The 15,297-nt window shown below is 37.1% G+C and overlaps 1 protein-coding gene across 4 annotated transcripts in view; it reads right to left on the bottom strand.

Moving 5' to 3' along the window:
• Positions 1-15,297, bottom strand: part of LOC131241193 (nuclear-pore anchor-like) — a 124,228-nt gene that overhangs the window by 30,214 nt on the left and 78,717 nt on the right. For all 4 annotated transcript variants that reach the window (XM_058239915.1, XM_058239931.1, XM_058239939.1 and 1 more), the window contains exon 34: positions 5,921-6,013. In XM_058239915.1, coding sequence (XP_058095898.1) covers positions 5,921-6,013 — 93 coding nt within the window. The remainder of the gene's footprint in view (positions 1-5,920; positions 6,014-15,297) is intronic.

Raw genomic sequence — 15,297 nt, 5'->3', positions numbered from 1 at the left:
TAATGTTCATTTAACAGATTATGGTAGTGATTATATATATATATATATATATATATATATATATATATATATATATATATATATTCTATTTTCGCACTATTTTCGGCCAATTTTTTAAAAATACAAAAAATCATTTTTTCAATGTATCGTTGTTTTAATAGTAGAATATTATGTGTTAATCATAGTAGAACATATTAATTTTCGTTTAACAGATTATGGAAGTGATTTTATTTTTTATTTTTTTCTATTTTTTGCCAATTTTTAAATTTTACGAAAAATCTTTTTTTTTTCAATGTATTATTGTTTTAATGGTAGAATATTATGTATTAATCATAGTAGAACATATTAATTTTCATTTAATAGATTATTCAAGTGATTTTATATTTTTTCTATTTTCGGAATATTTTTTAAAATTACGAAAAATCATTTTTTTCAATGTATTATTGTTTTAATGGTAGAATATGATGTCTTAATCATAGCAAAACATATTAATGTTCATTTAATAGATTATGGTAGTGATTATATATATATATATATATATATATATATATTTCTATTTTCGGATTAGTGATTTTATGTTTATAACATGAGGCTAAGAATGCGACGACATCATAAGAGCATTACAGGCGTCGATGACACAGACTATTGTCCAATAAACTTGGACAATATTTATGATGAGGACGACCCGCTTCTACCTTGGTTGGAAGAAAAGGAAAACCATATTGAAGAGGATAGTGAAGAATTGGAAATTGATGACCCACCACTATGTACAGTACAACAAGAGATTCGTGCAGCTGTGTCGGACCCAAAAAGAGGAGCAGCTTTCATACAAAGTATGGCTCAAGATCAACGGAAGAATACGAGCAGTAGTAGCAGCCCGACCAAGTCGGATGATGGTGATGACACCCCTAGTGCTGGCACTTTTGATGTTGCTCAGCACACCATACAACCGTCTACAGATCGTGAGGCCGATGAACATCAACAAAGTAGTACACGAGGTTGGACTTATGAGTATATTGAGTCACGATACAACCAGCAGGAGGAGGGTAGGTCTAGTGGTGCACCGGGTCCGGGAGGTCCAGAACATCAGCAAGCCCATGGTCCTGGGCATTATGTGTCAAACAACCATTTACTCTATTATAATAAAATATTGTGTTAGGGCAAGTAAGCTTAACACCTATATTAATATTATAATAAAATATTAATCGTATACCCTCACGTATCCTGTCATACAAATCTTCATTTACTATATCGTATCCTCATTATAATCCATATCCTCTACCACCTACAAGTTTTTGGTTGCATATGCTTTGTTCAAATTTTGGATGGAAGTAATGATAAACTTAGCCCCAGGGCAATTAAATGTGTTTTTCTAGGGTATACTCGGAGTCAGAAAGGGTATAAATGTTTTGACCCATTAACTCGCAAGAAATATGTCTCTGCCGATGTAACCTTCTTTGAGGAGTTTTTTTTTCTCAGCTTCAGGTCGATCCCTCTATGATCCTCTTGCGAGTCAAAGGGAGTATGACTCTTATCCTCTTCCTCTTTCCACTAGTAATCATGGAGAAGCTCCTCTCCCCTCCATTCAGCATCCTGTTGGTGATTTGGGTGAGCCTAAACCTCTGCGGGTGTATCATCGTCAAGATAATCTTCACACGCTCAGCCATTCACCCTTCCGCTCACTTTGGATGTTGGCTCAGGTGACTCTCCTGCCTCGAGTTTAGATCTTCTCATTGTGTTGTGCAAAGGATCACGATCTTGTACTCAACACCCCATTAGTAATTTCGTTTCATATGATCACCTTTCACCATCTTTTCAGTCGTTTGCAGCTTCCCTTTCATCACAGACTATTCATCAGTCTCTCTCACATGCTCCTCAAAGTCCCAACTGGACGAAGGCGATGATAGAAGAAATGTCTGCTCTTGAGAAGAATCATACTTGAGACCTTATGCCACATGCTTTAGGTCATAAACCTATTAGATGTCGATGGGTTTATACGATCAAGTTTCTTCCAGATGGCTCCATTGATTACTATAAAGCCTGTCTTGTTGCTAAGGGTTACACACAGACTCATGGTGTGGATTACTTCGAGACATTCTCTCCGGTGGCTAAGCTTAATTCGATTCGTGTTGTAATCTCCTTGGCCATTAATTTATCATGGCCCTTGTTTCAACTTGATGTTAAGAATGCATTTCTCCATAGGGACCTTGCAGAGGAAGTTTATATGCATCAACCTCCTGGCTTTGTTGCTTCTCACAACCTTGTGCTTGTATGTCGATGGACTCAAACAATCCCCGCGTGCATGGTTCGAAAAATTCAGTCAAACTCTCTTGGAGTTCGGATTTGTTCGTAGTCATGCTGATCATTCTCTCTTTATATGTCGTCGATCAACGGGCATCATGGTTCTCATTGTCTATGTGGATGATATTGTTATGTCCGGTAATAATTCTGTTGGAATGAGGGAGGTTAAAGAATTTTAAAGACCAAGTATGAGATTAAGGATCTTGGTCCTCTTTGCTACTTCATCAGAATTAAAGTTAGTCGCTCATCATCCAGATTGGTCTTGTTACAACGAAAATATGCGCTCGATCATCTCATGGAGATCAACATGTTAGGGTGCAAGCCCGCTACTACTCCCATGGATACTTCACAAAAGCTTCGACCAGATGATGGTGCTCTCCTTACTGATCCCGGGATGTATCGACGACTTGTATGCCGACCTATTTACCTGACTATTACTCGCCCAGATCTCTCATTTGCGATGGGCGTTGTTAGCCAATTCATGCAAGCTCCCCGTACTTCCAATCTCACGGCTGTCTACCGCATACTTCGGTATCTAGAATCAGCCTCGGGTCGTGGCCTCTGCTTTCAATTGCATGGTCATCTTCATCTTTTTTGTTATTTCGATGCTAATTATTTAGGTAGTACTTATGATCGCCGCTCTACATCCAGCTTTTGTACCTTCCTAAGTGGCAATCTTATAACATAGAAGAGCAAAAAGTAATCGGTTGTTGCTCGGTCCTCGGCTGAAACAGAATATCGTGCTATGGCTCATGCGACACGTGAGCTCGTGTGGCTTCGCAACCTTCTTGAAGAACTTGGCTATCCTCCTTCGGATCATGTTCCTCTTCACTGTAACAACCAAGCGGCCATCCATATTGCTCGTAACCCGGTTTTCTATGAGCGAACCAAGCATATTGGGTCGACTGTCACTTTATTCGGGAGAAAGTAGCTTTTAAGGAAATCGTCACTCCTTTTGTTTGATCTGGGGATCAACTTGCTGATGTTCTTACAAAGTCCTTGAGTTGAGATACTCTTCATCGTGTTCATGACAAGTTGGGCATGATCAACATCTATGCTCCAACTTGAGGGGGAGTATAGAGAATGCTAGTGTATTGTATATGTGGCCCTTTTAGTGTAAGTGCATGTGCACACTTTCCTCTTCTCCTGCGGTGTACTATATGCTTTATTATAATAAAATATTATAATAGGGCAAGCAAGCCTAACACAACATCTTTCCCAAACTCTCCTCCTCTCTCAATCTTCTCCTCTTTTCTTCGCATTATTATCATCAAACCATTCTCGACTTTATGATGGATATTCTTATGGCCAATTGGATTATGATGGTTATACTGAGCCTGTTCCATCACACTCATGTTGGAGTAGTCCTCCCGATCCATATCCAAATCCAAGTTACTCATCACAGACACTCTCAATCTCGAGATTCTCAACAGCCTGAGTACGGGTACCAGTATGGCTATTCAACTTTAAAATAGAATAAACATTGTAATTTATACAATTCTGGACTCTAGTCTAGAGACCTCACTCCTCGAGTATGTTAATAACTTAATATAGAATAAATTATGAAAAATAATTGCAAACACCTACACATATAAGATATTTTGATATTACATTCATTCTAATATATCTATCATTGATATTAGATAGTTAGAATATTAAATATATGAGTTTTGTAGTCAAATCCAGGTTGTCTGGTTCATAAATTCATTAGGTAGTCCGATACAACTTCTCACCAAAGAGTGGACCGTTACACCACCATAAACATGTTCCAAGTTATAAATGAAGGCATATTTGGAATATTTAGAATATTCCACATTTAATGGATATTTTTCCACAATTTTTTGACCAAAGAAAAAAAAATGCACCATTACACACCCGTATCTGCCATTATGGCCCCGTATCGGTAACGGTGGGTACCATTACGCCCACCGATACCACAATGGAACACTACTTTAGTTATGCTTTCAAGATGATATAAGGATGAGAAACGGGTAAGTTTTTACTACCCGTTTGTAAAAGTTCCTACGTAAATGTTTAGGATGTAAGCCACTCAAAGTTTCTCTCTTATTACTTCTCTTCTTTGTAGATTTCTTTCTAATTCATGTATATCATCTTTCTGCTAGGTTATTTTGCTTAGTCCAAGTAGAACCTGCCCAGAAGGCCTTATTATCCAAGGAAATATGGTACAAAGTCTTTCAAGAGAGTTTATTATAGTAAAATTTCAGTTTGGGAAGTTTAATTGGTTTTCTTTCTAATTCCTTAGCACAGAGTATTGGAACTATATTCTTGATCTCTAAACAGATTTCATAAATATTGTTGGTCTTGGTAGCATGATTAGCACCAACTATGGTACAAGTCATGCAATAAGTTATAGATTGTTCCTGAAACAAGAATGTGGTAAAATCAACCAGATGTGCAAATTGTAAGATACTTAAGCAAGGATGGTGTGAGTCTCTAATAGATCATAAGTTCTTAACTTTGTTGATGACCATCCGGAAAGATTTGATGACCTATGATCTAGCTGAAGGTATGGCCCTTCGTAGAGTGGCATGATGGAACAGGATTCATGTAGCTGACACCAATTAATTGGTATAAGGATTAGATGATGATGATAACGACAACAATTATGATGATGATGACCGTCACAAAAGAGTTCAATTTCAGTGCCAGTCATTTTTGCACTCAATTTGAAGCAGAGTGCAATCAATTTCAGCACAAAGTGCATTTGCACTATTCGCCACAGTCCTAAGATCTGATTGTTATGGAGAGACTGGATTTCATTGACTAGAAGTAGTATCAGCCAGCATTATTTAACATCCACGATTAACTCAACAAGATCCCATTTTTCCCAACATGTCAATTTGACATGACCGTGGAAAAATCTCTACAGAGAGATGCTAGAAAGTTTCTCACAAACAAAATAAGAACTTAAAACGATCAAATGAATAAACCCATGACCCAATCAAGGCACCTCACTCATGACCTGTATCGGCACCTGGTTCCTCAAAATTGCAAGTGGGTGCTGACTATTTGACTCAACTGCAAAAGTTAAATGGAGCATCAAATGCTGGAAATTTTGTCATCAAAGATAGGCCGGGAAGAGGAGTAAAGACAAACCATGATGATGAGTGATTTTGGAAAACTTTCAGGAACAGTGCATTGTATACAACATTTGTAGCTCATTGAATATAGTGGCACACGTGCATGTTAGATTGGGCAATAGTCAACTGAGAGATTGCACAATGTCTAGCAGATATACAGAATGCATACACAGACTGACAACTGAGATATGCTAACCAAAAGATAGGCTTACCACACAGAAAGGCAAGCATTCTGCACAATATAGATAACTAGACAACTAAGTTGTAGAAGGGACAAAAGCCTACAAAGGGAACCTATGGTGTCTACAAGTAACTGACACATAAGAAGAAAAATATTGTATGTTTCACGAAAAAAGAAGAAAAAAAAAGTAGTCCAAGTTTTCCAACTCTTTAATGTGAAAGGATTAAGGCTTGTATGGCAGTGTGTTAGAAAACAGTAAAAAAAAAAAAAAAAAAAAAAAAAAGCAATTCAAATATGTTAAACAGTACAACTTTAACAAACAAAGTATGGCAGCTACCTGTTCATTTATTTCACTGTACTTTCTCTCAGCTTCATCCTTCAATTTCTGAAGTACCGACTTCTCTTCTGCCCATGTTTCCTTCAATATGTCCTGCACAAAGTTCAAGAGAAGGCTATTACATAAAAGCAAACCAGAGCACGTAATTGCAGGAAAAAGATGTGACCAAAATGCAAGTATTATCATGCCATTTTCTTAGAAATTATCCACTTCACCTTAAAAATCCCCAAATTACTAAGAATCACCATGTTTAATTTTGTGTTTGGACATAAACATTGCAACCAATTTGCAAGAAATTGGGAAATTTTGATTTTTCCCTACTTTCTGCAACTCAACTCATCTCATCTCTCCCAAATCTCAAAATCGAAGCTCTAGATCCATGATTTTTCATGCAAAAATATAAAAAATCATGGATTTGTAACCATTTGCCACTGATTTAACATGATTTACAGCAACAAAAAATAAAATAAAATGTATCGAAAGTCAAAAATGCTCATTGAATCAAACAGGTGGGATACATTGATACTACCCATGCATTTCGTATCATACAGGTGGGATACAAGATGTATCATGGGATATATCGGCCAATATCATCTATACTGAAAACATTGTGTATTATCTCAGTTAGTACATTCACCATCCATGTCTTTGGTCACATTAGCAAATGGTACTTCAACCCTTAAGTCTATGTCGGGTACAGCCTATCCTACCCAGTCGCTTTCATTGTCATCAATACTTCACATTCATAAATTTCCTTTGAGTTTATTATCAATGAATAAACTAACCCAGTACTTAAATGGTTCTACCACATTTTATCCTTCTCATTATGAATTTTAGGATTGGTTATGGGTAAAAATGAACTGGTCAGAAGCATGACGTCCGCGTGGATATCTATGCACATCGCATGGTCGGCTAGTACCAATCATGACCAAGGAGCTCCTCAACGACCAGAAAGCAGTAATCCATTGTGCGGAGATTTGTCCATCCGAGGGCTCTGCCCGCCAGAAGATGTACCTTCACCTCCTTTGGAAGAGGACGAGCACCGAGCCCTCCCATGATCTCATCCATTTCCGAGCTCCTGTTCAGATCTCTTGGAGAAGCCTCTGAAGCACGATATCGTACAAGACCGAATGAGGAGCTACTGCACTGGCACCGCTCGGAGACTTGCAAGGGAGTCCCTGTACCATACGATAAGATGAAGAGGATGGTCATCCCCAATGTCACCTATGCTCCATCAAGGAAGGGAGCTCGGTCTCAGTGCTCAGACACGGCCTTCGCGGGCAGGTGGGTAATCTAGTCAGCGTGCAAGGATTCAATGCCGAAGACCTGATCCTATGACACGAACTGCAAGTATTGGAGGGAAGCTCGACCATAGCCCACCAAAGAGCCCAGCTCAGGGAACTCTTCCAACGGCCATAGAGATCAGCTCGGATGGTCGACCTCGGTCTCCTATCACATGTGTGTTCAGATCCCGACCACTTGATCTTATCATCACCGATGATCTCACGAAACGGTTGCTAAACTCACGCCTATGATTTAGGAAGCATTTCTCTCCACGTAATCGACTCTTGGCCTATAAATAGAGGCCTCATCTACAGTGAAAGGTACGCACCAGTAAACCCACAACACTACTGGACCCTTGCTTGATTCTGACTTGGGCATCGGAGGGTCCCCCTGCTATAGCCAGGGTCTCTTATGTCGTCTTCATGTGCAGGTACACGAAGGTCCAGCGAGGGTTAACTGGATTTCTGCATCAGCAGGATCTAAAGACGGCGAGGAAGAAGATTGGAGGGCATTGTTAAAGTCCATTGATACACCATCCTCTGATGGCTCAAGCTTTTAGATCAAGTGGTTGTTTGACATGGTATTAGAGCGGAAGGTCTTGTGTTTGAATTCCGGGACCAGCAAATATGCCTCTCTAATATATTCTCCCATGGGGGGCCATTGTATATTCTCATACGGGTGGAACTCCGTATGAGAACATACTTAGCAAGGGTGGAGGGACATTCACAGCTCACAACATAAACGGCCCCGTGGGAGAATATATTAGGGAGGTATATTTGTTGCCCTCAAGATTCGAACACAAGACCTTCCGCTCTGATACCATGCCAAACAACCACTTGCTCTAAAAGCTCGAGCCATTAGAGGATGGTGTATCAATGTATATCAAGGGCCTTTAACAGGCATGAAGCAAATGGACTTTATTACCTTGATCATGAAATAATTGGAGTTGCATTGCAGACATATATCGCTCCTCCTTAATGCTATTCTAGGCTTGGTCATCCCTCCTTTTTTAAAATACATCCCTCCTTAAGTAGTTTGAAGAGTCTTGTTATCGCATGTGTCTAGGTTAGAGTGTGAGGCATGTGAGTTGAGTACACACCATAGAATATCTTTTCTTCCTCATCTACATAAAATAAGTAATAAACCTTTTTGTTTAGTACATTCTGATATTTGGGGTCCAGATGTCCAGTTCATCTTATTGGTTTATCCGTTCAAGTACTTTGTTACTTTGTGAATGATTATTCTCATATAACATATCTATATTTGATGACAAATCGGTCATAAATGTTTTCTTGCTTTAAAGAATTTTATGTGGAAGCACAAACTCAATTCAATTCTAGGGGTTTATGCTCCGCGTTTAGGTAATGCTACAAAATATTTATCTAATGAATTTGATTCATACCTTTCAGCTCATGGCATTATTCACCAAACTTTATGTGCACACACACCACAACATAATGTGATAGCGGAACGTAAAAATTGTCAATCACTTAAGGTTGCTAGAGCCTTATTGTTGAATATGAAGGTTTCGAAACCTTTTAGAGTGAGATAGTCTTAACAGATGCTACTTAATAAATTCGATACTTCTATCTATCTTAAATGGGAAGTCACCTCTCTCTATCTTATGTCCTCATATTCCCTCATACTCTATTCCTTCTAAGGTATTTGGTTGTGTATGCTTTGTGCATCAGCTTGATCATTTTCATGACAAGTTTAAACCAAAGACTATCAAGTGTATCTTTCTTAGGTACTCGCGTACCCAACGGAGATACAAATCTTATAACCCCATCTTTTAAGATGTTATTTGTTAGCCAATGTCAGATTCTTTGAAAAATGTGCTAATAGACTTTAGAGAGGTGGGGAAGTGAGAACCCCAATCCTCATTCTCTCTCCTCTTCTCATTTTCCTCCTTTCTCAATCCATCCACAAGCAGTAAACATGATCCACAATGGATTTTCAATAGCCTAAAATTAGCTCTATTTGAAATATTTTTAACCACACAATTGTGATGCATTTTCAGCCTATGGTGCTTGAATCCTACAAAAACCTAGAGGTACTAGAATCCAATACCATGACCCCTTTCCGAGACTAGAAAAATCCAAATTTGCTAGGACTTTGAAATCTACATTTGTCAGTTACTTGAATTGTATTCAATTTTGTCCATTAAACAACTAACTCATCTTGTGATATTGTTAGGTAAGTATTTAAACATAATTATAACTATGAGCAATGACCAATCCCTTGTTGGACCCAATGCCAACCACATCTGAGAATTTTGATTTTGAGGATCAAACAAACTTAATGCTTTACGCGCTCAATACTCTGCCCATACTCGGTGTTCGAAGTATCGGTATTGCTACAAGTTTTGCTGGCCGGGGATACGAAAACAATATCGATATAGCCCATAATATCGCTAATTACTAGAAATGTAGTAAACATTATGGAAACATGGGGAAAATGAGGGAATTTTTTAGTGAAATTTCAGGAGATGTTAAAATACACATTTGCATATTTAGGAATTAAAAAATTACAAAAACAATGCATGTATAATAAGTTTCCATTTAGTGGGGACCTAAAAGCATGTGTTGTTGTAAGAAATCAATCTAACTATCTCATCCATCCCATATATCCATCCAAGCATCCATCGATATTTAGGAATATCAACAACACGATATTTTGCTGAGAAATTGTCGACAACTGGAAAGAAAACGATATATTGTGGTCTCGACATCGCCCATGTTGCGATAATGATAATATCGCGATAAAATCATCGACAAATTGAACACTGCATACAACCATGCGCCCATAAAACATTTGAAATGATTTTTTTCTAATAAACAGATTTTTGGCAATAATATTGAAATATCGCCAATATACTAATGATACAAGCGATACCTGGAATTACATAGTCGAAAATATTTGCGATATGTTGGGGATATCGATACATTAGCAATACAAATGACACCTGAAATTTACATAGTTGAAAATGTTGGCCATATCGAAACATTGGCGATACATCACCGATACCTGGAATTTCTAATACTACCCATGCTATCGGTATCGCTACCAGTGTTATCAGTATCGCCGAGCTGGAGATGAGATAATATCAAAGATCTTTTGATAATAATGGAAATAATACAAAAGTGACATACTATTTTATGCCCAACATTAACCCCCTCATAATTGATATCAGTTTTCCCTCTCAAGATCAAAACACTCACTCAAGACCAAGACTAACTCCCTTTAGTGGTTCTAGATGTCATTTTATCCCCAAAGGTACCTCTTATAGTTCCCAACCCAAGCATCTCTTTGGTGATGTATATTGTATCAATATAACACTCAAGGGCACAAAAACATAACAAAACCACATGGGAAATACCACTTTTATCGAGGATTTCATCACGGTATAGGGGAAGCATTGGGGAAAAGATGGAAGTTTTCAATAGAACTTTAAGAGATTTTAAAAGAGACTTGACTGCCCGCTTAGAATTCAAAACATTACAAAAACAAGCTTGCATAATAGATTTTTTCCACTGTGCATGGGCCTAAATTGTGTGCTTTCAAACAAAAGTCGATTATATTAAACGAACAACACCATAGCAGATAGCTTTCATTACAACCATTTGGTTGTTATAAAAAGAAGAAACAATAGAACTTTCAATATTAATCTTTAAGGGAGGGGGTGACTTTCCGTAGGGTCAAGAGGTATATCATATTCTGGAGTACAATGCTTCCTCTATTTAGGGGCTATAATAAAAAACATTGAGGCTTGCCTTGAAGTAGGATAAATAGTCGAAGAGGCCCTTTGGAAGCCCTCCCTTGTTTGAGTTGTATGTATGGAAGCTATAAATAGTTTGGCTCCAATGATATAATTTTACCATTCAACATCTATGAATGCATGTATGTATGCATGATTGGTTCGGAATGTCGATATCGGTCTCAGTATCAACCTGGCAGAAAAATGATATGATACGGCATCGGTAAGGTATCTTGTATCGGTGACAATTGTCGTAACGGTTACCACCATTACCAATACGGACATTGGCCGTAACGATCGATACAAAGGCATAATGACCGTTACGACCATTGTAACAGTTGAAAATTTTCTTTTGCCCGAAAAATTCTAGAAAAAAAAAAAAAAAAAGAGCTACAGAATCCAAAATAATGTAAATATTCCAAATATATATTCATTTTTTGTTTTGAACATGTTTATGGTATTGTAACAGTCCACTCTTTGGTGAGTGTTGTATCGGGCTGTCTAGTGAATTTGTGAACATGATTATGTCTCTAATGTTTACACATCAAAATCAAGCATTAGAACTAGAAATCAGGAGGAAAAAAAAAAAGCCATAAATACTATTTCAATTCTTTGAAAAAAAAAAGGCCATCGGAGCTTCCATTCACTCAAATCACTTCATTTAATGTTTAAATCTTAAAATTTGTAGAGAGTGGTCGAAATCTGTTATAAAATTATCTAGGAGAGTTTTTAGAATGAAAAAAGTGAAAAAATGAAGAGAAAACTGGATTTAAATAGAAAAAAAAAAAAAAATTGTCATTTTTCAACCGTTATGGGGGTAACAGTCGTTATGCCCCGTAATGGCCTTTATGGCCACCGTAACAACTGATGCGATCTCAAAAAATCAACTGCCTCATTTCACCCTCATATCGCGTAACAGCCATGGCTGTTACCTATACATATCGGCCTTTATGGGCTTATCGTAACGGAAAGAGTGTCGTGTATCGGTATCAAGGTCATATCAGCCCATATCGGTTAGATCTTTTAGAGCAACAAAAATATGAAAAATATTAGAAAAATAGGAAAAAATGAGATATCCATGAATCTATCTTTTTGTGTTTTGACCATGGATTCAATAGTATATTGGACCATTATTTGATGAGAATGTTGTATGTCGGTTGACTTGTTGAAAGTCAACTAAATGGACCCTAATTGAACAGAAATCAAGCATGATTTGGTGAAGTATGGCCCATTACATTGAAATACAACAAAAAGATGATGAAAATATAAAAAAGAAAGTGAAGGTTTACCCTTCTTTCTGATTTTTCCCATAATGGTCCACTTCACTTCGATTTGTCAAACCCATTCAAATCATTCGTTTTGATCAGCCTAAAATGAGTTTTTAAGCTTCTCCCATGGTTTAAATGAGAAAGAAAAAGGGACATGTATGAAATTTTGAAAAAATAATCAAAATTAGGCCTTAATGGGCGTATCGACCTTGTATTGATGCGGATATGCCCCGTATCGGCCAATATGAGTAAGCTTTTTTGTATCAAGCCGATACGACCCCGTATTGCATATCGTCCCGGGCCGATACGGATAGAATACGGCCGATATGATACTGGTATTCATATCTATGAGGATTATATCAGTCAAATCTCATAAAATAAAAATATGAAAACACAAACAAATAAATCCAAAAACTAAAACGAAGCAAAAATATTCCTTAAACTCATATCCACATGGAGTAATGAGACAGTTCGATATCATCATCTCCATCGCCACCAGAGCAACACAGTATTGATGCCTCATATGACAGGCATTATTAATGGGTGAAAAAGATAGATTTACTTTTTCTTTTTTGCCTAATTTATTTTCATTTCCACATTTAAATTCAAATAAACTCGAGTTAAATCCATATTAATGCATGAAAATCACATGTAGATATGGATATGTAACTTGTTTCTTTATAATCTTTACTATATATAACGCACATAGCGTTTAGCCAATTTCAACGCCGCAATTAGTTTCCTTAAGGGGTCATTTGGATGAGAGTAAATAGGGATAATTGAGAGGAATTGGGAGTAAATGGGGTAGGAGGTTCGTTTGGATGGGGAGTAAATGTCAGTAAATGGGGCTGATCTGAAAATGCGAGGTAGAGGAGAGATTTTGGAGTAAATGGTGTGAAATGCCTTTTTTTTTCTTTATTATTATTTTTTTTTTGTACTCCCTTGGAGAGTTGCACAAGTAAATAAAGGTATTACTACACTCCTAATCTGTCGTACACGTGGCATGCTAATGATACTCCAAAGCAATACAATTATTGGTTGCATCACTAAAATCACACCAATAGAATGATCCAAACCATCCAAACATTGGCAAGTTGCTTATTGGTGATTCTTACGTTTTGTGGCCCACCCGAGGCTCGAAATTTACTCATTTTTGGCCAAAGTATATATTTCAATGGGCTTATTACAATCATTCTGTCAAATATCACATGTATACTAATTTGGCATATTAAAGTTCATTTGGGATATCACATATATTCCTGTGAATATATTGAAGTATTTGAATTCATTCCAATTCCTCCCATTTACTCCCATCTAAACAGAATATATTTGGATTCCAGTGCATTTCATTTACAAGCCACCAAACACAACCAAGGATTCCATTTACACTTAATTTGAGTGTAATTGTGAAATGGATTTTATTTACCTTCATTTATAAGTTCCCAAACGAACCATAAGGGGAAGAATTTAAATATTCAGAGGACATGGGAGGACATCTTTTATTAAGGTAGGGGTATTTTGGAATATGAAATGTAGGTGGTATCCGATGGAGGGCTTAGAACTCACCTACAAAAAAAGAAAAAAAAATAGCCCACGGCCAATTATTTACCAACAAAAAACCTATACCTGGTCTCTCTTCGCACCTACTTTCTCTACACGCAAAATGCCAACACGGACTTTCCGTCTCCCTGATCTCTCTCTTCCTTCCTCCACGAGTGTTGCACGTGCCAAACCCTCAGTCTATAGATAAGAAATGAATTTAAATGAGAGAAGAAAAACTTTTCTAATTGAATGGGTTCCAGCCCATTTCTGCACTTGGATCGCGATTTCTCCATTAAAAAAAAAAAAAAAGATTTGTTGATAAACAACTCAAGTGGAGAAGCCCAAATGCAACTCCGAACATTTTGCTCCAAAATAAATAAATAAATAAAATAAAAATTGGAGAAATGGAATTTTCATATTTATGTTTTTAAGTACTTCTCAAAATGTCAATGTGCATGCGGAGTATTGACAAATACATATCAACTGTATCGATAATACAAGGGAGTTCTGTAATGGTATCTATGCAAGATTTTGTGATCTCATAATATCGCACGATACATGTGATATGTCATGTGATGAGGAGAAATTTCCAATTCCCTTTATCCCGTATCAATGACTTGCTATACCGATAGTATCGCCTGATACCATCAATACATGGAACATTGCTCTTCAACCTTTGTTGCAAGTTTATAAGCATCATGAAGCTACACAATCCAACACATAATTTCATCTTAGGTCTGAATCCACAAGTTAGTACACTGTGCAACCATTTGTTTAGCAATCTCATGCAATCCATTATGGACTATGAGTTGGTCGAGCTGTATAACTCTGAAATACATTATTGTTGTCTTGTCTCTTTGGCATTCTTTCTTAATTTTTTTGAAGAAAGCTTGGCCATAACACAATGGCAAAATTTCAACTTTTTTTTTAAAGAAAGCTTGGGCATAACACAATGGCAAAATTTCAGCAGCTAGCACAATGCATCTTAACTCATTCTCCTAGATTTCTCTTTCCTGATTTGTTCGAACTTGATCCCAAAATCCCAAAATTGAAGATACATCCTTGATTTCATGGAACTAGAGTAACTTTATTCCTCTCCAAGGGATCCTTTCCTGAAGAATTTCTATTTTTCTAGAATTCTCTGCACCACTCAACCAAATCTAAAAATTCTTGTGTAGATTTCATCGAACTCAGCATGTCAGCTTTTATACCAAAATATCAACCACCTTCCTAGCAAAAACAGTTCTTCAAATCCTTCCCCTGAATCAGCTCGATGATACCTTTCAGTAGGAAAAAATAATAATAATAAGCTTGATGATGAAACATTTTTAACATCAGAATTATATTTTGCTGGACTCGACAATGCTTCCACTGACTGTAACACGATTCAATGCATCTCAGAGCAAAATAATGTGTTATTCAATCAACGATCCAAGTAAACTATTGTATATCCTTTGTTGGTTGTTTGCTACATGTATTCAACTAACTCCCTAAATAGTTGCTCTAGATCAAGAAGTCATTGATCC

Source organism: Magnolia sinica, chromosome 1 (assembly GCF_029962835.1).
Source record: "Magnolia sinica isolate HGM2019 chromosome 1, MsV1, whole genome shotgun sequence".
NCBI classification, from domain to species: domain Eukaryota; kingdom Viridiplantae; phylum Streptophyta; class Magnoliopsida; order Magnoliales; family Magnoliaceae; genus Magnolia; species Magnolia sinica.
Note: the sequence above shows the minus strand (reverse complement) of the source record. Positions and strands in the feature narration are given on the sequence as shown.